General features: G+C 48.0%; 1 protein-coding gene across 1 annotated transcript in view; it reads left to right on the plus strand.

Moving 5' to 3' along the window:
* Window positions 1-22,179, plus strand: part of LOC126188341 (uncharacterized) — a 161,316-nt gene extending 139,137 nt beyond the window's left edge. Inside the window, exons 4-5 of the mRNA XM_049929939.1 lie at window positions 2,002-2,396; window positions 19,998-22,179. Of these exons, the coding sequence (XP_049785896.1) occupies window positions 2,002-2,396; window positions 19,998-20,418 (816 nt within the window). The 3' untranslated portion in view covers window positions 20,419-22,179. The remainder of the gene's footprint in view (window positions 1-2,001; window positions 2,397-19,997) is intronic.
* The last annotated feature ends 314 nt before the right edge of the window (window positions 22,180-22,493 follow it).

Here is a 22,493-nt window from a genome sequence, read left to right on the forward strand (position 1 = left end):
AAGTTAAGTCGCATAGTGCTCAGAGCCATCTGAACCATTTTTGAACCAGAGGCGGCTAGACCCAGAACCCACAGCAAGCGGGCGAGCTGGACAGGGCGCCGCACACAGTACACTAAAACACACGGTAAGAAAAGGTCTTAGAGCCCGTGCTACTATACAATTCCAGATAAAGGGGGGGGGGGGGAGAGATCAGCAAACATTAATTCCTCAAATGTAAAATACAGTAACTGCGATGTATAAAATGTTAGCCTATTTCACAAACATTGAAATAAAATAGTCAATGGTGAATCAATAACTAATGCTCTTGACGTGATCTTAAAGGACGACGGCGAATAGCATAATACCAAGTCAGTTTAGAAATTTAAAGAACACTGGTAGGTTAACATATGCTCGCTGAAACTGAAGAGCTCATTTAAATTAACCCTTAACAGGATGCTGATAAACTTAAACAGTCAAATAAGGTTACCATTTCACTGTTTACGAGTGATCAAGTAATGCAATTAGGTACTACAGAACAGACAGATTCAATGGTAAGCCTGTGCTTTGAACCAACTATACCAACGTCCACACAGCTCACTGTACCAGGAAAAATATTACAGTTTCACCATACTGGCTTATGGCGTCCGTCACTCCGAACAGCAATAGTACCAGAATGAGATTTTCGCTCTGCAGCGGAGTGTACGCTGATATGAAACTTCCTGGTAGATTAAAACTGTGTGCCGGACCGAGACTCGAACTCGGGACCTTTGCCTTTCGCGGGCAACTGCTGTAACAACTGAGCTACCCAAGCACGACTCACGACCCGTCCTTACAGCTTTAATTCCGCCAGTACCTCGTCTCCTACCTTCCAAACTTCACAGAAGCTCTTCTGCGAACCTAACAGAACTCAGCTGCAGAGTGAAAATCTCATTCTGGAAAATCCCCCCCCCCCCCCCCAGACTGTGGCTGTCATGTCTCCGCAATATCCTTTCTTCCAGGAGTGTTAGTTCTGCTAGGTTCGCAGAAGAGCTTCTTTGAAGTTTGGAAGGTAGGAGACGAGGTACTGGCGGAATTAAAGTTGTGAGGACGGGTCGTAAGTCGAGCTTGGGTAGCTCAGTTGGTACACCACTTGCCCGCGAAAGGCAAAGGTCCCGAGTTCGAGTCTCGGTCCGGCACACAGTTTTAATTTGCCAGGAAGTTTCATATCAGCGTACACTCAGTTGCAGAGTGAAAATCTCATTCTGGAAACATCCCCCAGGATGTGGCTAAGCAATGTCTCCGCTATATCCTTTCTTTCAGGAGTTCTAGTTCTGCAAGGTCCGCAGGACAGCTTCTGCAAAGTTTGGAAGGTAGGAGACGAGGTACTGGCAGAAGTAAAACTGTGAGGACAGGGCGTGAGTCGTGCTTGGGTAGCTCAGTTTGTAGAGCACTTGCCCGTGGAAGGCGAAGGTCCCGAGTTCGAGTCTCGGTCCGATACACAGTTTTAACCTGCCAGGAAGTTTCAGCAATAGTACCAATTAATACACCTCGCTTGCCCGGACTGTATCACATAACCAAAATCCAGATAGACCAAATGGTTTATGAAATCCTTTACAGATGCACATCAGGGCCGCACAACTCGATTCGGGTAATGTGGCCAAGTCCACTTCCCTCACTACAAGCCAGGATCGGTCTTGCAAACGGGTCAAACACACCCCAACCTCTGCGTCGTGCTCCGGCCTGTTCAACCACGCTCGCCTCCGATTGTCCCGCGCCGCGCAGCTCTCCGGCTGTCCCTCTCTAGCGCCACACGCCCGCCGCGGCCAAAAGCCACGTCAAACGGCCCAGCCCAAAGATCACACCTTGCCGACCCGATCGATCAATCGATACGAGCCGGCACGGCTCACCTCGTAGCTTCAGATAAAAGCTGAAGTAATGTAAGTGCAGTACCGCCTGCAGTAGACTGGTAGAGTTGGGTTGCGGTGTGGCTATGTGCGAGATGCTGGTAGTGTGCGACTGGTTTCCGCGCTGCTGCCTGTGCAGGAGGACGTGGTGGAGTCGGTGCAGCGGTCGGGGCGGGACCTGCGGCTCTCTGCTGACGCGGCGGTGCCGCCGGGCTGCGTGGTGGTGACCAGCGTGCGCCAGGACGAGGGCGACGGCGGCGGCGGGGGCGGCGGCGGGGGCGGCGCGCACCACGACATGACGCTCGCCCACTTCCCGGAGTACCCGCAGTACGGCGTGGGCGGCGCCGGGGGCGGCGGGCTTCACGTGGGCGACGTGGTGCTGCCGCAGCTGCCCTACCCCGTCCAAGGGGTCTCCCTCAGCGGCGGCGGCGTCGGAGGCGGCGGCTTCGAATACGCGGGCGGCGGCGGCGGCGCAGGTGGCGGCGGAGGGCAGATCTCTGACGTGCTGCTGCCGCGGCCCGGAGGCGGGTACGGGTCAGTACCTGCTACGTTGTCTGTCCGTAGGAATACACCTGGATGAAAACTACGTAGGAAACAGGAAGGCAAAATCACTAGTTATTCTCCCTTATCGAAACTGTATATAGTACTAGTCATGTTCATACAAAATAGACGTCTTTAAGGACTATATGTAGGACGTTCATATTCACAGAACATGTATGTTGGTCTGTTCTGCAGATACGATTAGCATTTCAGTCACCTCGGTAGAGCATGTGTCCTGTTGCCAAGTACAGGGCTATTACAAATGACTGAAGCGATTTCATAAATTCACTGTAGCTCCATTCATTGACATATGGTCACGACACACTACAGATACGTAGAAAAACTTATAAAGTTTTGTTCGGCTGAAGCCGCACTTCAGATTTCTGCCGCCAGAGCGCTCGAGAGCGCAATGAGACAAAATGGCGACAGGAGCTGAGAAAGCGAATGTCGTGCTTGAAATGCACTCACATCAGTCAGTCATAACAGTGCAACGACACTTCAGGGCGAAGTTCAACAAAGATCCACCAACTGCTAACTCCATTCGGCGATTGTATGCGCAACGGGTCGGCCTGCAGTGAGCGAAGAAACGGTTGAACACGTGTATCTGGACATGCTGGAAAATTGGCTCATGCCACAACTGGAGATCGACAGCGCCGACTTCATCTTTCAACAGGATGGTGCTCTACCGCACTTCCATCATGATGTTCCGCATTTCTTAAACAGGAGATTGGAAAACCGATGGATCGGTCGTGGTGGAGATCACGATCAGCAATTCATGTCATGGCCTCCACGCTCTCCCGACTTAACCCCATGCGATTTCTTTTTGTGGGGTTATGTGAAAGATTCAGTGTTTAAACCTCCTCTACCAAGAAACGTGCCAGAACTGCGAGCTCGCGTCAACGATGCTTTCGAACTCATTGATGGGGACATGCTGCGCCGGATTTGGGAGGAACATGATTATCGGCTTGATGTCTGCCGAATCACTAAAGGCGCACATATCGAACATTTGTGAACGCCTAAAAAAAACTTTTTGAGTTTTTGTATGTGTGTGCAAAGCATTGTGAAAATATCTCAAATAATAAAGTGATTGTAGAGCTGTGAAATCGCTTCAATCATTTGTAATAACCCTGTACGTACAGGATCCGCCATGAGTCCTGACAACTTGTTCGATGCGTGCTGGCATCGACGCGTACAAGCCACGAGCGGCGTCCTGTGGTATAACCATTGACGCTGCATTCACCTGGCTTCAAAGTTCATCTGTGGTGATTGGGCCAAGCGGGGCAGCCGTGCGGTCTATGGGGGGGCCTATGGAACGGCTCTGCCCGTCGGAGCATCGAGTCCTCTCTCGGGCAAGGGTGTGTGTGTAGTCCTTAGCCTAAGTTGGTTTCAGTTAGTGTAAGTAGTTTGTAAGCCTAGGGACCGAAGACCTCAGCAGTCTGGTGCCATAGTCCTTACCACAAATTTCCTGTTTGTAGTGACTCGCACTAGATCACAGCACTGCTCCCGTCGTTTCACCACATCTCACGTAATTTCGATTGACGACAAGTCTGGTGATCTTGCGGGCCAAGACTGAAAGCTGACACCAAGAAGGCACGTGCTCGTGCAACTTCACGTGGTCGTACGCTATCTTGCTGAAAAATGACGTCTGGCGTGTCGTGCAGAGAGAATACGCCTACCGGTCGCAGGATGTCATTCACGTAGGTCACACTGCTCACAGCGACCTGGACACGCACCAACTGTGATTTGTGGTTGTACCCAATACATGTATGTCTTACATGTTAAGAAAGCTTAAAGAAGAATATGAGCAGTGGGGCATGACAATTAACTGGACAAAGACTGAATACTTGGCTGTCTGAGGTATAGGAAGGGAGCTTGCTGTAGATGATGGAAATATACACTCCTGGAAATTGAAATAAGAACACCGTGAATTCATTGTCCCAGGAAGGGGAAACTTTATTGACACATTCCTGGGGTCAGATACATCTGACAGAACCACAGGCACATAGACACAGGCAACAGAGCATGCACAATGTCGGCACTAGTACAGTGTATATCCACCTTTCGCAGCAATGCAGGCTGCAATTCTCCCATGGAGACGATCGTAGAGATGCTGGATGTAGTCCTGTGGAACGGCTTGCCATGCCTTTCCACCTGGCGCCTCAGTTGGACCAGCGTTCGTGCTGGACGTGCAGACCGCGTGAGACGACGCTTCATCCAGTCCCAAACATGCTCAATGGGGGACAGATCCGGAGATCTTGCTGGCCAGGGTAGTTGACTTACACCTTCTATAGCACGTTGGGTGGCACGGGATACATGCGGACGTGCATTGTCCTGTTGGAACAGCAAGTTCCTTTGCCGGTCTAGGAATGGTACAACGATGGGTTCGATGACGGTTTGGATGTACCGTGCACTATTCAGTGTCCCCTCGACGATCACCAGTGGTGTACGGCCAGTGTAGGAGATCGCTCCCCACACCATGATGCCGGGTGTTGGCCCTGTGTGCCTCGGTCGTATGCAGTCCTGATTGTGGCGCTCACCTGCACGGCGCCAAACACGCATACGACCATCATTGGCACCAAGGCAGAAGCGACTCTCATCGCTGAAGACGACACGTCTCCATTCGTCCCTCCATTCACGCCTGTCGCGACACCACTGGAGGCGGGCTGCACGATGTTGGGGCGTGAGCGGAAGACGGCCTAACGGTGTGCGGGACCGTAGTCCAGCTTCATGGAGACGGTTGCGAATGGTCCTCGCCGATACCCCGGAAGCAACAGTGTCCCTAATTTGCTGGGAAGTGGCGGTGCGGTCCCCTACGGCACTGCGTAGGATCCTACGGTCTTGGCGTGCATCCGTGCGTCGCTGCGGTGCGGTCCCAGGTCGACAGGCACGTGCACCTTCCGCCGACCACTGGCGACAACATCGATGTACTGTGGAGACCTCACGCCCCACGTGTTGAGCAATTCGGCGGTACGTCCACCCGGCCTCCCGCATGCCCACTATACGCCCTCGCTCGAAGTCCGTCAACTGCACATACGGTTCACGTCCACGCTGTCGCGGCATGCTACCAGTGTTAAAGACTGCGATGGAGCTCCGTATGCCACGGCAAACTGGCTGGCACTGACGGCGCGGTGCACAAATGCTGCGCAGCTAGCGCCATTCGACGGCCAACACCGCGGTTCCTGGTGTGTCCGCTGTGCCGTGCGTGTGATCATTGCTTGTACAGCCCTCTCGCAGTGTCCGGAGCAAGTATGGTGGGTCTGACACACCGGTGTCAATGTGTTCTTTTTTCCATTTCCAGGAGTGTAGTAATATGTAGCAGTTCCTATAGATTTTTAGGGACAGCCATTTAGGGTAAAGATGGAAGTAACGAGGAAATAAAGTACAGAATGGGAAAGGGAAAGGTGACAATTAAGCATGTATACTTCGTTATTTGAAATGAAACGATGTCAAAAAATTCGAAAAGTATAGGATACTGTAGTTGAGAGCATTCCTGCGTGTAGTGCCGAACTGTGGAAAGTCTGCCGGATCAATTAGAGGAAATTATAAGCGATGGAAATGGAATTTTTAAGACGAAATTATGAAGTAAGAAGAATAGACAAAATAAGAAATGACGTGTTACGGGAACAGATGGGAGTTATTGAAGATATTGTAGACACAACTGAGAATAAACAACTAACATGGTATGGACATCTTAGAAAAAATTTTAAATTTGTGGTAAGGGACCAAACTGCTGAGGTCATCGGTCCCTAAGCTTACGTATTACTTAATCTAACTTACACTAACTTACGCTAAGGACAACACATACACACCCATGACCGAGGGAGGACTCGAACCTCCTACGGGGGGGAGCCGCGCGGCTCGTCTTAGAAGAATGCCAGAGGAAAGATGGCGCTTTGCACTGGAGACCTGCGCGACACAGAAAAATAGGAAGACCCCTGGAACGCTGGAACGCTGGAGTGAGGTGTGCGATGCAGGAGAGGTCCATGCAGGGAGAAGAGTGACAGGACAGGGGATGCGAGGGACGTCACATGGCGTAGAAAACTCACAGGAAGAAGAAGAACATGTGAAAGAGATAAATCGGTAACTGTATCATATTACGTAAAATAAAGGACTGCTACAAACTCTATCGTCACCTAGTGCCCATGGTACGCTGAAATCAAGATGCGACACAAGCTGGCCGATAATAAGTTATCGAAATATGCGCCCAGTGTGTACAAAGTTACATGTGGAAACTGCAGTAAGCTATATGTCGAACGAACAGGAAGAAATTCTCAAACACGCTACAAGGAGAAACTTTCTGGCAGATTAAAACTGTGTGCCGGATCAAGACTCGAACTCGGGACCTTTGCCTTTCGCGGTCAAGTGCTCTACCAACTGAGCTACCCAAGCATGACTCACGCCCCGTCCTCACAGCTTTACTTCTGCCAGTACCTCGTCTCCAACCTTCCAAACTTAACAGAAGCTCTCACGCTACAAGGAGCATTCACGCATGCAGAAAACAAAACTGTTTTCAGAGTGCACCTCTTAAATAACAACGATTCCGAAGAAGAAAACCTAAATACTTTACATTACCCGACTGGAGTGAAGCGATTCTAGCAGACAAGACGCGGCAGTCATTTTCACCAGAGCAACATCTTTAGACATAACTTTAGCTTCGAGTGTACAACCAAGTGAATGTTATACGAGGGTTGCCCAGAAAATAATGCACCGCATGTTCCATTAAGTTTCGGGTGTGCAGCCGCAAGAAATCTCCTTCTTCTTCTAATATTTCGGCTGTAAAACGTTCAGCCATCTTCAGAGTGAGCCGCAAGACTGCCGCTCCAGTGCTCGCTTCGTCCCTTTATACGTTTATAAAAACAACGTCTATGAATAAGTTTGTAACAAAAGCTGGCTCTGCTATTGTTAAGGTGAGGATCCACTTTACTCGCCGAAAATTAGACCTGGTTTCTGAAGAACTGTATCGCCTGCACCTGAAGATGTCTGTGGAGATACCCTATGATTCTTGGAATTGGATTGATGGTACAACTTGGGCCAAATCAGACTGGATCCGTGAGCTGGCCACATCCCGACAGACTGCAAAATTTAGTCGACTGAAGACGACATCGCAGCGAGAAACTGTTATTCGACGCCCTGTTATTAATATGACAGGTAGACGTTTGGACGATGCGACGATGATGGTTTCGAGTAAGGGACTGAATTTTGCACCCACGTCACAGGTTCTTCCATTGCCTTCGTTTATCAGCGCCATTGAAGAAGCTGTTCCACCACTTCCCTCTGATTCAGCAGAGGAAATAAGACGTGAAACATGCCGTGCAATTATGAGGGCTCGCCCACAAAGGAGCAATGTATCTGTGGCAGAGAGGGCTGCTCTACGCAAGCTTCGCCTGGATACTCAGACGGTGGTACTCCCAGCAGATAAAGGTAATGCTACTGTTTTATTGTCTCGGGACGAATACCATGATAAAATGTACAGTTTATTGAGTGATAGCATGTACTGCAAGATCAGCAGGGATCCCACTAATCGAGTGGCGAAGAAAACTGTTTCGCTTCTGAATGATTCTCCCTTTCCACCAGAAGTTGTTCGGATATTGAAACCAAGTGGTCCGGTGCCTCCTAGACTTTATGGTCTACCAAAGGTCCACAAGAAAGATGTTCCTCTACGCCCCATAGTGAGTAACATAGGCTCTCCGACCTATGACGTTGCCAAACATCTGGCATCATTGTTGAGGCCTCTTGTGGGAAAATGTACTCACCACATAAGAAACTCGGATGACTTCATTAGTAAACTGAAATCATTGAAAATGAACCCGTCTGATATATTAGTTAGTTTTGATGTGGCGGCTATATTTACAAAGGTTCCCCTTCCAGAATCTCTACAACTTATTGAAAGAAGTTTTGACAAAGAGATTTCAGCTTCATTTAAACATGTTCTGACCTCCACATATTTCTTATTTAACAACGAACTTTTTGAACAGACGGACGAAGTCGCCATGGGTAGCCCCTTATCCCCTCTGGTGGATAATTTATTTATGTAGGACTTCGAGGAGAAGGTGCTTGAATCTGGTGACTTGAAACCCACGGTATTCTGGAGGTATGTTGATGACACCTTTGTAGTTTGGCCCCATGGTGAAGACAACTTGCAAGACTTCTTAAGACATCTGAACTCCCTCCACGATCAAATAAAGTTCACAATGGAGATTGAAAAGGAGGGATGCCTTCCATTCTTGGATGTTTTGGTTCGGCGCAGAGAGGATGGCACTTTGGGACATGAAGTTTATAGGAAGCCGACGCACACCGATCTGTATTTACGTGCAAATAGCTGCCACCATCCTGCCCAGACAATGAGTGTTCTCCGAACTTTGACTCACAGAGCGCATATTATTTCTGACGAAAGCAGTCTGCAAGATGAACTTTCCCACTTACAAAGAGTGAAGACAATGGGTACTCTCCACAACAAATACAGAGGGCACTGAAAATGAAACCGAAAGAGGCCACAAAGAAACCAGAAGAAGATGAAGAAACCTTTAAATCGATGGCCTTCCTGCCATATGTGGGTAGCCTCTCATCAAAAATAGGACGCATTCTCGGCAGACACAAAATAAAAGTGATTTTTCGTCCTCCACCTAAGACAGCTGCACTCGTGGGCTCCGTCAAAGATGATTTCCCGCTCCGAAAATCAGGAGTTTACAAAATTCCATGTGAATGTGACCTCTCTTACATCGGACAAACAACTCGTACTGTCCAAGAAAGATGTACAGAACACCAGAGGTACACACGGCTTTTACAACCTAACAAGTCGGCCGTGGCAGATCACTGTATTGATCATGGCCACAGTATGTTGTATGACAACGTCAAAATTTTGGCAACTACATCGTCATTTTGGGACTCGATAGTAAAGGAGGCAATTGAAATTCGCTTGACGACGAACTTAATTAATAGAGACAGTGGTTTCAATCTTGATAAATCCTGGAATACGGCACTTGCTGTAATAAATTCACAAAGACGTCGTCACAGTGCAGCCCACAATGATATATCGATATGCCAACAAAGATCAACTGCGGAGTCATAGATACAACTCGCGCATTATGCACGTCTCTGCCGCCGACCAACGTCTCTGGCGCATTTGCATCTGTGGCCGCATGCGCAGTCGCGCGGTACAACAGTATAAAGGGACGAAGCAAGCACTGGAGCGGCCCCGCCCCCTGCCACGTCATCACCGTTGTGTCCCCCCTACCCTCCATCTCTACACCCAACATCTCCTTTCCCAAGGTGGCTTCCATCAGCTCCCCCTCCCGGATGATGCCCTCTCTCCCTCCATTTATCCTTCCTCTCAACTCTGATCCTCAACCCCCCCTCCTTTCCTCCGTCCTTTCCCTGGGCTCCCTCTTCCTCCCCCCCTTCCATCCTGTGATTTCTCCCCGCCTCTCATCTCCTTTCTCCCCCTCCCCCGAGTACTTTTGTACTCCCCTCCTCTGCCTTCCCCACTCCCTGGCCCGTCTGCTCCGCACCCCCCACCCCTCTTATGGGTCCTCCACTTCCATTGGCTCCTTTCCCCCCTCCCCCTTCATTTTTCCTCTCCTTCCCCCCCCCCCTTTTTCCCGTCATCTGACCAGTTTCTCCCCACCTGCTGTCGGGTGTGGTATATTCTATTTGTGCCAACTTTTAGCGCAGTGTTTAAGTGAGTGTTCAGTGTTGTGCGTCCTTCCACAGTGTTGCGAACGGAAATCATGCTGTCGCTGGGTGTGCTTTTTATATCTCTTGCAAACAGAACCCAGACTGTCGCCGTGTTTTTTTAATTGTCTGTCTGTTGTTTTTTGCTTCCTGTGTGTTCTATTAACTTCATCGACCCTGTGTTTTATGTTTTATGCTCCAGAATTTTCTGCCATTTTTACCTTTAAGTCACCGATTTTATCGCCAACTGTTATTATTTTTTATTATCTTCAACTTTTTAAAACAACTTCTGTAGGCTGAAGAGTGGCGTAATAAGCTGCTGCCAGCCCGCCCCCTTTAGGGGGAATCGAAACCCAATAAAGGAAAAAAAAAAAAAACTGGAGCGGCAGTCTTGCGGCTCACTCTGAAGATGGCTGAACGTTATACAGCCGAAATATTAGAAGAAGAAGGAGATATCTTGCGGCTGCACACCCGAAACTTAATGGAACAGTCTTTGCGCCGCCAAAAACTGAAGATTTACATCACTGCAACGCATTTTTTTCTCAGCCGAGAACAATGTTATGAATGCGAAACGTTACGTATGCGTTATTTTAAATCCCCTGAGTGACCGCGTCAAGTTTCCGTCACTTCCGATACATAGTGTAGCTTCAGGACTTTCAAAATGGCCTCTCTAGGTGAGGTACGTTACAAGCAACGTGCCGTCATTGAATTTCTCACTGGAGAGAAACAAAGTCTGGGGAAATATTCATAAACGTTTATGCAAAGTCTGTGGTGCATCTGCTGTCGACTGAAGTACAGTTAGTCGGTGGGCACGGACGGTGAAGTCATCATAAGGTGTTTTGGCGGCGCTTCACGGTGTGCAGCGGTCGGGAAGACCATTCACTGCTGTCACACCTGACGCAGCTGACCTAGCCCCCTCGGACTTCCACTTGTTTGGGCGATTACACGATGGGATTCGTGGAATACATTTTGAGGACGGTGATGAGGTGATTCACACAGTGAGGCACTAGATCCGCCTCCAGGGCAAGGATTGGCACCGACAGGGCATATAAGCGTGATAGCGTTACGGAGATGTTTAGCAAACTCAAGTGGCAGACTCTGCAAGAGAGGCGCTCTGCATCGCGGTGTAGCTTGCTCGCCAGGTTTCGAGAGGGTGCGTTTCTGGATGAGGTATCGAATATATTGCTTCCCCCTACTTATACCTCCCGAGGAGATCACGAATGTGAAATTAGAGAGATTCGAGCGCGCACGGAGGCTTTCCGGCAGTCGTTCTTCGCGCGAACCATACGCGACTGGAACAGGAAAGGGAGGCAATGACTGTGGCACGTAAAGTGGCCTCCGCCACACACCGTCGGGTGGCTTGCGGAGTATAAATGTAGATGTAGATGTAGAAGCCCTTGTTTCTTCGCGCTGGAGGAAGGCCATTTAACGGGATGGAGATTACGTGGAAAAATAGGGTGTGTAGGTAAAACACACTTGGTGCAGAGACTGGCGGTTGAACCTCAACATTAGCAAATGTAGCGTATGGCACGTACGTATGGAGCAACACCTTTTATTATATGATTACAGGATTACAGAACAGTCACTGGAAGCAGCCATACGCACGAAATATCTAGGATCGTGCGGTCGGTGCGGTTTAAGGTGGAACGACCACATAAAACTTCTTAGAGGAGTGTTAGTCTCTCAAGGTACTCAGAAGAACTGCTTTGAAGTTTGGGAGGTAGGAGATGAGATATTGAAGCTGTGAGGACGTGCAGGGGTAGCTCAGTCGCTAGAGCGCTTGGCCACAAAAGGCAAACGTCCAGGCTTCGAGTCTCGATCGGCACAAAGTTTTAATCTGCAGGATGTTTCACGTAAAACTGATGACAGGTAACGCAGATAAAAGACTAAGATTCCCTGCAGGAATCCTCAGGAAGATGAATCCAGCCCTCGCTCGGCGACTAGACGACTACTTGATATTGCTCCTCGGTCTGGTATTAGTACCACATACACTCCTGGAAATGGAAAAAAGAACACATTGACACCGGTGTGTCAGACCCACCATACTTGCTCCGGACACTGCGAGAGGGCTGTACAAGCAATGATCACACGCAGGGCACAGCGGACACACCACGAACAGCGGTGTTGGCCGTCGAATGGCGCTAGCTGCACAGCATTTGTGCACCGCCGCCGTCAGTGTCAGCCAGTTTGCCGTGGCATACGGAGCTCCATCGCAGTCTTTAACACTGGTAGCATGCCGCGACAGCGTGGACGTGAACCGTATGTGCAGTTGACGGACTTTGAGCGAGGGCGTATAGTGGGCATGCGGGAGGCCGGGTGGACGTACCGCCGAATTGCTCAACACGTGGGGCGTGAGGTCTCCACAGTACATCGATGTTGTCGCCAGTGGTCGGCGGAAGGTGCACGTGCCCGTCGACCTGGCACCGGACCGCAGCGACGCACGGATGCACGCCAAGACCGTAGGATCCTACGCAGTGCCGTAGGGGACCGCACCGCCACTTCCCAGCAAATTAGGGACACTGTTGCTCCTGGGGTATCGGCGAGGACCATTCGCAACCGTCTCCATGAAGCTGGGCTACGGTTCCGCACACCGTTAGGCCGTCTTCCGCTCACGCCCCAACATCGTGCAGCCCGCCTCCAGTGGTGTCGCGACAGGCGTGAATGGAGGGACGAATGGAGACGTGTCGTCTTCAGCGATGAGAGTCGCTTCTGCCTTGGTGCCAATGATGGTCGTATGCGTGCTCGGCGCCGTGCAGGTGAGCGCCACAATCAGGACTGCATACGACCGAGGCACACAGGGCCAACACCCGGCATCATGGTGTGGGGAGCGATCTCCTACACTGGCCGTACACCACTGGTGATCGTCGAGGGGACACTGAATAGTGCACGGTACATCCAAACCGTCATCGAACCCATCGTTCTACCATTCCTAGACCGGCAAGGGAACTTGCTGTTCCAACAGGACAATGCACGTCCGCATGTATCCCGTGCCACCCAACGTGCTCTAGAAGGTGTAAGTCAACTACCATGGCCAGCAAGATCTCCGGATCTGTCCCCCATTGAGCATGTTTGGGACTGGATGAAGCGTCGTCTCACGCGGTCTGCACGTCCAGCACGAACGCTGGTCCAACTGAGGCGCCAGGTGGAAATGGCATGGCAAGGCGTTCCATAGGACTACATCCAGCATCTCTACGATCGTCTCCATGGGAGAAGAGCAGCCTGCATTGCTGCGAAACTGTACTAGTGCCGACATTGTGCATGCTCTGTTGCCTGTGTCTATGTGCCTGTGGTTCTGTCAGTGTGATCATGTGATGTATCTGACCCCAGGAATGTGTCAATAAAGTTTCCCCTTCCTGGGACAATGAATTCACGGTGTTCTTATTTTAATTTCCAGGAGTGTAGGACTGATAGAGGAAATAGAGAAGGTTCAATGAAGAGCAGTGTGTTTCGTTACGATTTAGTTTAGGAAGCGCGAAAGCAGCAGAGAGATACTCCGCCAACTCCAGTAGCAGACGTTGCAAGAGAGGCGTTCTGCATCACGGTCTGCGTGACTGTCAAAATTCCGAGAGCTTCAGTTGCTGGAAGAGTAAACCAATGTATTGCTTCCTCCTGCGTATAACATAGAAAAAGACCATTGTGGTAGAGTGTAGGCCATTCCAGCTCACACAGAGGCTTTCCAGCAGTCGTTCTTCCCGGGAAGCATTCGGGACTGGAACAGGAAGGAGGAGAAGTGTACTGACAGTGGTACACACTCTGCAAGGTGGCTTGCTGAGTAGAGACGCAGTTGCGCATTACGGTCAAAAGAACACCCTGCAGTACCTGTGAGAAGAAGTTGAAATTATCGAAAATGTAAAGGCCAAACCGGAATCAACTTTCAACGTTAAACAAAAACAGTTAATTCAACAATAATTTCAGAGACATTGTTACATGAAAAAGTCGTAACGACGCATACCACCTGACGCTACAGGCAGCATCAGTCCTGTACGCTAACATGGCACAACTACGTATTTACCTGTTTCGCACGTTATTATAAATAGTTAACATTAACGGTCGTACCGAAGTGGATATATCGCTTCCCACCCGATCACAGGTGTAGAAGCGCCGTCGGGCGTGGCCTCTACGCTGTTGGATGACCGTCCACTTACGCCGCAATTTCAGAATGGTTCAAATGGCCCTGACCACTATGGGACTTAACATCTGAGGTCATCAGTCCCCTAGAACTCAGAACTACATAAACCTAACTAACCTAAGGACATCACACACATCCATGCCCGAGGCAGGATCCGAACCTGTGACCGTAGCGGTCGCGCGGTTCCAGACTGTGGCGCCTAGAGAGGCTCGGGCACACCAGCCGGCGCGCTGTGGGCCAGTGACAATTTTCGCCTTGCCTTTACACCAGAGTGGACCTGAGAGTGGTAGCATAAAGCCCCTGGTCACGCACTCCTCGTGCCAATGTCCTACATTAAATTCCAGGCATCTCCATGAAATGAGGGCGTGTGACACTGCTGACAGTGATCCATCAGTCGAATGGCGACGCTTCGGTCGCAGGCGCGAATCCTGCCTACATCTACATCTACATCTACATCCATACTCCGCAAGCCGCCTGACGGTGTGTGGCGGAGAGTAACTTCAGTACCTCTATCGGTTCTCCCTTCTATTCCAGTCTCGTATTGTTCGTGGAAAGAAGGATTGTCGGTATGCCTCTGTGTGGGCTCTAATCTCTCTGATTTTATCCTCATGGTCTCTTCGCGAGATATACGTAGGAGGGAGCAATATACTGCTTGACTCTTCGGTGAAGGTATGTTCTCGAAACTTTGACAAAAGCCCATACCGAGCTACTGAGCGTCTCTCCTGCAGAGTCTTCCACTGGAGTTTATCTATCATCTCCGTAACGCTTTCGCGATTACTAAATGATCCTGTAACGAAGCGCGCTGCTCTCCGTTGGATCTTCTCTATGTCTTGTATCAACCCTATCTGGTACGGATCCCACACTGCTGAGCAGTATTCAAGCAGTGGGCGAACAAGCGTACTGTAACCTACTTCCTTTGTTTTCGGATTGCATTTCCTTAGGATTCTTCCAATGAATCTCAGTCTGGCATCTGCTTTACCGACAATCAACATTATATGATCATTCCATTTTAAATCACTCCTAATGCGTACTCCCAGATAATTTATGGTATTAACTGCTTCCAGTTGCTGACCTGCTACTTTGTACCTAAATGATAAAGGATCTTTCTTTCTGTGTATTCGCAGCACATTACACTTGTCTACATTGAGATTCAGTTGCCATTCCCTGCACCATGCGTCAATTCGCTGCAGATCCTCCTGCATTTCAGTACAATTTTCCATTGTTACAACCTCTCGATACACCACAGCATCATCTGCAAAAAGCCTCAGTGAACTTCCGATGTCATCCACCAGGTCATTTATGTATATTGTGAATAGCAACGGTCCTATGACACTCCCCTGCGGCACACCTGAAATTACTCTTACTTCGGAAGACTTCTCTCCATTGAGAATAACATGCTGCGTCCTGTTATCTAGGAACTCCTCAATCCAATCACACAATTGGTCTGATAGTCCATATGCTCTTACTTTGTTCAATAAACGACTGTGGGGAACTGTATCGAACGCCTTGCGGAAGTCAAGAAACACGGCATCTACCTGTGAACCCGTGTCTATGGCCCTCTGAGTCTCGTGGACGAATAGCGCGAGCTGGGTTTCACATGACCGTCTTTTTCTAAACCCATGCTGATTCCTACAGAGTAGATTTCTAGTCTCCAGAAAAGTCATTATACTCGAACACAATACGTGTTCCAAAATTCTACAACTGATCGACGTTAGAGATATAGGTCTATAGTTCTGCACATCTGTTCGACGTCCCTTCTTGAAAACGGGGATGACCTGTGCCCTTTTCCAATCCTTTGGAACGCTACGCTCTTCTAGAGACCTACGGTACACCGCTGCAAGAAAGGGGGCAAGTTCCTTCGCGTACTCTGTGTAAAATTGAACTGGTATCCCATCAGGTCCAGAGGCCTTTCCTCTTTTGAGCGATTTTAATTGTTTCTCTATCCCTCTGTCGTCTACTTCGATATCTACCATTTTGTCATCTGTGCGACAATCTAGAGAAGGAACTACAGTGCAATCTTACTCTGTGAAACAACTTTGGAAAAAGACATCCATGCCTCGGGCATGGATGTGTGTTATGTCCTTAGGTTAGTTCGGTTTATGTAGTTCTGAGTTCTAGGGGACTGATGACCTCAGATGTTAAGTCCCATAGTGGTCAGGGCCGTTTGAACCATTTGTCCAACACGAGCAAGACACTACATTACGTACACACCATTACAGTAGCCTACACTTCACAGATACACTTACGCACTCAACTCTCAAAGGGATGGTGCCTGCTGCCACGATGGATGAGGAATACCTTTCCAATCATGTGACTGAAGCTGCCCTTCGTGTTCTCCCAGCCATTCATGCCATACAACATTAATTACTAATTATTTTGTTATATTATTATTATGACAAATAACTAATTATTATAAATAACTAATTATTTTATTCTCTCCGCTCTAGTCTTTGATGTGATGACACCATGTTTCGCCTGTAATCTTTCATGAAACTAAAGCAAGACCACGATCTACAATCTTTTGTTCATAAATTAGTAAAACGTGAGCTCTGACCTTTCCTGTGACAAAACGTCACCTCCACGTAAACAGTATTTTTATAACATTTGCCGCAGCTGTACGTCCGTGATTAATGGTTACGAAACAGACTTTCGGAATTACTGAACACCTTTTCTTAGTGCTCATTAAAAATGCACATGGTTTCTTCTAGGCTCAATCATGTACTCGTTCACATTTTAGGACAACAGTATACTTGATCAAACCTACAAAGAGAGCGTAGACACTATTGCTATTAAGTCACTTCCAGAGTTTTAATTTTTATTGCGTGTTTGATAATGGATATAGGATAAATCTTTATTTTTCCGATTCTGATAAGCACACTGGACCAAAATCGTTAGTCTCCCCCGGAGGCATCACACTAATACCGTGTAACATCGCCTCTAACGACGATAATTGCCTCAATTTGATGAGAAAGAGAGTCCACGAATTTCCCTGGATACACTATATTCAGCTGAAGCCACTCATTTGTGACCAGATTCCGTAGAGCAGGAAGGACAACACCTAGTCGCTGAAAATGCTGAAATAAGCGTCCATCTTCATGTTCACAGTAACGTGAATGGTTGTGGCCAAGTCATGGTACGAAAATCACTCCCAGAACATCACAGAACCAACTACAGTATGAACCACACCGTCCACACACTGCGGGTTGAGCGCTTCATTTGAGCCGTCGCTGCACTTTATTTCCTTACAAGCGGCAAGTTCGCGCCTTCGAACCACAATACAAAACTCATGTGAACTATTGTCGAGATTCAGTGTTGTACAGCTTTGCGTGCTGTTGCAAGCAAAGGCCTTTTCTGAGCTACCCCAGTCTAAAGATTCGTTCAAACTTTCGCTGGGAAACAGCTTGAAATGGACCTGTATTCAGGGTCAGCAGCAACTCCCTCTGTGTTTGAAAACGTGATCCTCGCCTGCAGCACCTGCCGGCTAGAAATTTCTTATCCCTACCGTTCTTACCTGTGCTGATACCTCCGTCGTTGGTGAGACATTGGGGAGTCTGAGTTGATACAACAACAGCTCTGCCAACAATCGTCGTGTGGGCATGGGCACCATAGCTCCATTCTGCCCTTCTGTCACACGTCGATGCATCTTCTGTATCTGACTGTCGTATATTGAGAGTGGGGGCGGGTGGTTCGATTCCAGGCCACGTCGGAGATATCATCCACTCGGGGACTGGGTGTTTCGTTGTCCTCATCATCATTTCATTACCATCGAAGTCTGCAAAGTTGCGTTAAATAAGACGACTTGACTAGGTGGCAGAACAACCCCTGACTGGGTCTTCCGACCAATAAGCCCTTACCATCATTTCATTTCATTACTGTACTATTGCACTGTTTCCTTACAACCGTGCGGCGGACACCCACCATTTCAATGTAGAGACTTATGTCAGGTGTGGCGGGTCACATGACCACTCGGTACCAGTTCTACGCCATTTTCATTGTTCCGAAGCGTTGAAAGGGTCCTGTAGCCACCTTTCATTAGTCCAGTAGCCCATTTTCACTGCCATTTCTCTTTGTTTTCCTTGTTTCTCTTTTCTCATAACTGTCATAGTGGCGTGATTGAATGAATGTGGTCGTGTGTCACGTTGCTAGACAGTGGAGTAGTCTGCTGCAGAAAGTCTGCGATAGCCATACAGATTCAGCAGCAGTTGTACAGAATTGCCAACTCTCGCAGTGGTTAAGTAGGCAAAGAGATTTGCGCTACTTGTGGGAAATCCACCTCCGTTAGGTTGGTGGCGGAAATGGCATCTTTGGGTTTTCCGGGCCACACAGAGCGTGGAAGAGGCTGGAGATGAAAAAGGGAGGCAGTTTGCCGCCGGTACGGGAAGCGTCCACAGCTGTGCTCCAGTCGAAGAAGGGTGAGTTAGACTGACCGCGTGGCGCGTTGTTACTTGGCGAGAGGAGAGCTGTTAGCTTTTGCTCTAACTTTTCAACTCTGAAAGATTGCTTTGCCTTGTCGCAGCGAGGAATGCAAAACTTTGGCAGATTTTTCTTTTAGTAAATTTCTATAGCAGACTTGGATCCGCTGGAAGAGCGCCACACAAAGGTGTCGATAAGAAGTGAGTACTCGCTTCTGTATGAATGTCTGTTTGCCTTCAGCTGTGCCTGTATAAGCTTTCATTTTTCTAAATGTTAATAGCTTTGTCTTCTCGTAAATTTTCCTGGCTTTATGTATCTTTCGTCCGTGGGAAGCCAACCACACGGTTGAACATTAGAGTTTATTGGGCTACCGGCGTGGTTTGTGGAGACGCGATTTCTAGGTATCGTGGCCAAGTTGCAACAATATCACATCACGCAATCATGGACAGTTAACATTCCTTAAAAACAAACATGAGATCAGACAGTTAGTGATGACGGTAACATAACAAACTGTAATGTTCAACAACGTGGTTGGGTTCCCACAGACGAAAGATACAAAAAGCCAGGAAAATTTACGAGAAAGCAAAGCTATTAACATTTAGAAAAATGAAAGCTTATACAGGCACAGCTGAAGGCAAACAGACATTCATACAGAAGCGAGTACTCACTTCTTATAGGTGCGACATCTTTGTGTGGCGCTCTTCCGGCGGATCCAAGTCTGCTATAGAAATTTACTAAAAGAAAAATCTGCCAAAGTTTTGCATTCCTCGCTGCGACAAGGCAAAGCAATCTTTCAGAGTTGAAAAGCGAGACCAAAAGCTAACAGCTCTCCCCTCGCCAAGTAACAGCGCGCCACGCGGTCAGTCTAGCTCGCCCTTCTTCGACTGGAGCACAGCTGTGGACGCTTCCAGTACCGGCGGCAGACTGCCTCCCTTTTTTATCTCCAGCCTCTTCCACACTCTGCGTGGCCCGGGAAACCCGAAGATGCCATTTCTACTACCAACCTAACGCAGGTGGATTTCCCACAAGTAGCGCAAACCTCTTTGCCTACTTGACCGCTACAAGAGTTGGCTATTCTGCACAACTGCTGCTGAATCTGTATGACTATCGCAGACTTTCTGCAGCAGACTACGCCACCGTCTAGCAACGTGACACACGAACACATTCATTCAAACACACCACTATGAGAGTTATGAGAAAAGAGAAAGAACGAAGAGAAAGAGAAATGGTAGTGAAGATGGGCTACCGGACTAATGAAAGATGGCTACAGGACCCTTTCAGCGTCCACTGAGCTCTTACGAGAGGACGATTAATACTTTGTCCACAGCTGTCGAAAAACAGGAAATGTGCCGCGTCTCATGAGATGTTTATTTTCATTGCAGGTACGGAAGCGGCGGCGGAGTCGACAATTTCATCAACTTCAAGGATGTGAGTGGAGGCAGCTCGGGCTCACCACCGCACCAACATGGAGGTGCCGGTGCTGATGGTGGAGGCGGTGGTGGTGGTGGTGGTGGAAACGGCGGCGAGGCCGACGTACTGCGCACCTACCAGGTGTCGACCAACCTCCGCCGCCAGGAGTCGTTCGACCACCACGCCTTCGGGGTGGAGAAGGGCGTCAAGCCGACCGGCGGCTTCCACTTTGCCTTCGGCAACGGCAACGGAAACAGCAACGGGCTCGGCGCCGGCACCAAGTACGAGACGAGCGCCAACGACCTGGACCAGGTGGTCAGCAGCGGAGCGGCCGTCGCCACCGCGGCAGCCAGCCTGCTCGCCTGCGCCGTGGCCCAGATGCTCGCCCTCTGAAGACCTCTCCCCCTCTCTCCCTCTCCCACTCTCCACAATACTGAACGAACAAAAGAATGTTTGAAAAAAAAAATTAGTTTGACATAGTGTTAAACACAGTTAGGCCACAAAGACACACCAGGCATCGTACATCCCAGTTATCTGTTATGGAATTGGTGACAATCTCACTTGTTACACCCATTACGCAGGCAAATTGCTCGTGGACTCTAGTCGTACAGTCAGCTTAAATTTGCTTTGCTCTAATACGCCTCCAGGCATAGAACTTGCACAGTAAACTTATGCAGAGAAAGAAGACAGTGTTTTGGAATATAATCTCGAGATACTATCCAAGGTACAACGCAGAGAACGCTCACGAGCAATTCGCCTGATAGAGGAGTGGCTAAACTGGAACTCTAAGCAAATATCTCAATTTTTTTTATGGACACAGCTTGTCGGACAGTTGAGATATCGCACGAAATGTATTGCAAGGACGCTGTCATTCACGGAAAAGGAATTTATCAGTAGCTTACAAATATGAATAACTCTGCTGTCATTAACTTCTGTACCTCACTTTCTGACTTTACATTTCTTTACTCCTGAAAATTTAGAGACTCTGAGTGAGTGAACGTGACAACAAAGCGTCAGAGAGTTGCTATCAGATCAACATTTTTGTTTCACTAATTTGTTAATCAATGTGGTTTTTAATATCAGAAAGATACTGTAACTGGACTTTACGTCTTCTGTCTCAAATTCATCAATTGCGCCGACTGTCTCGTAGCATTTAAAGAATTGTATGGACATGAAATGCACCCTGATCTTCAACAGCCCTCATCAACAACAATTCCTTCTTGAGGTAGTGAACTAAACAATGTCGAGGATAAAACGAGCTTCAGTTCGTTTCAGTGTCACGTTCAACTACCAAAAGTATAAAATTTCGGGAGCTTGATTTAAGCTTAGTATCCAGTAGAGCTAATTTCGACTCACAACGCGGAACGACAGTAACACAAGTTTACTCGTACAAGTACCCATTCCAGCGGCAACTTATCGTCTCCCGCGAGCTACATACCATATACCGAAATGTAACAAGGCCGTATGTGAAGTTGTAATTATAGTGACTTGATACGATATGAAACTTGGTTATCAATGAGCAGAAAATCAGGCGATTGTAACCACCACTGGTTACATACGATTGTGTATAAAATCTTCATATTTACAAACCATAAAATATGTTTACATCAAATGCAACTTTCCTTGCAGTCGCTATCGAAGGTTCAGCGAAATCAGTTGTTAATACATGTAGTTATTTATACACCATTGCTCTCCCGAGAATGTACTTGTGATATTGTACCCTTTTGTTTTTGTTTACTGGGAAATTTTTGTCGTACTCGACAAATCAGCACTTTTTCAGTTTTAGACGTGTTTTCCCAAACTAGCTACTACAAAGAGCGTTAACGAAACACAGTAACTGTACTCCAAACAACTGTACTTATTCTTATGAATATTGATTAGGCCTACAGTTTTCCTATAGCCACTTCTCGTTGTTATTTGTTTGTTTTTGATTTTTGTCTATTTATTTGTATAGTTGTTGCTTTTGTATTGTGTCAGCACGGTGCGGACAGGTGAATGGTCGAGGGCCTTCGTCATTGAACCGTGAACTGTCCGCCCGTAATCTGTGTTATTGCTTTTATCATAAATAATACACTGCTACCAGTTCTGAAAGTGATGTTCTGTGTTTGAAATTCCTTTTGCTCTTCTTGCAAACAAAACACTCACCGTGGTGTGGTGTGCTATTGCCATCTTGAGCTGACTGCAAATCATTGTTTGGCTATATGTTAAACATTCCACCACCAGCCTGGACATCCGTGTGTTTATTACAGTGTATATTTACTCACAATTTTTTAATGTGTTACTCTTCACTTGACACTGATTTAAATAGTACCCTGCAATTTTCAACAGTTAATATACTCAAAAATAATCCTATACTTTGTAATAAGCATTTACACAATGCTAGAAACTGTGGGATAAATTATACATATCTTACTCTAGTAGTGATAAAATCAGTTACGCTCTTAAATTTTTCATTAACAAGCAGATGT

Source organism: Schistocerca cancellata, chromosome 5 (genome assembly GCF_023864275.1).
Source record: "Schistocerca cancellata isolate TAMUIC-IGC-003103 chromosome 5, iqSchCanc2.1, whole genome shotgun sequence".
NCBI classification, from domain to species: Eukaryota; Metazoa; Arthropoda; class Insecta; order Orthoptera; family Acrididae; genus Schistocerca; species Schistocerca cancellata.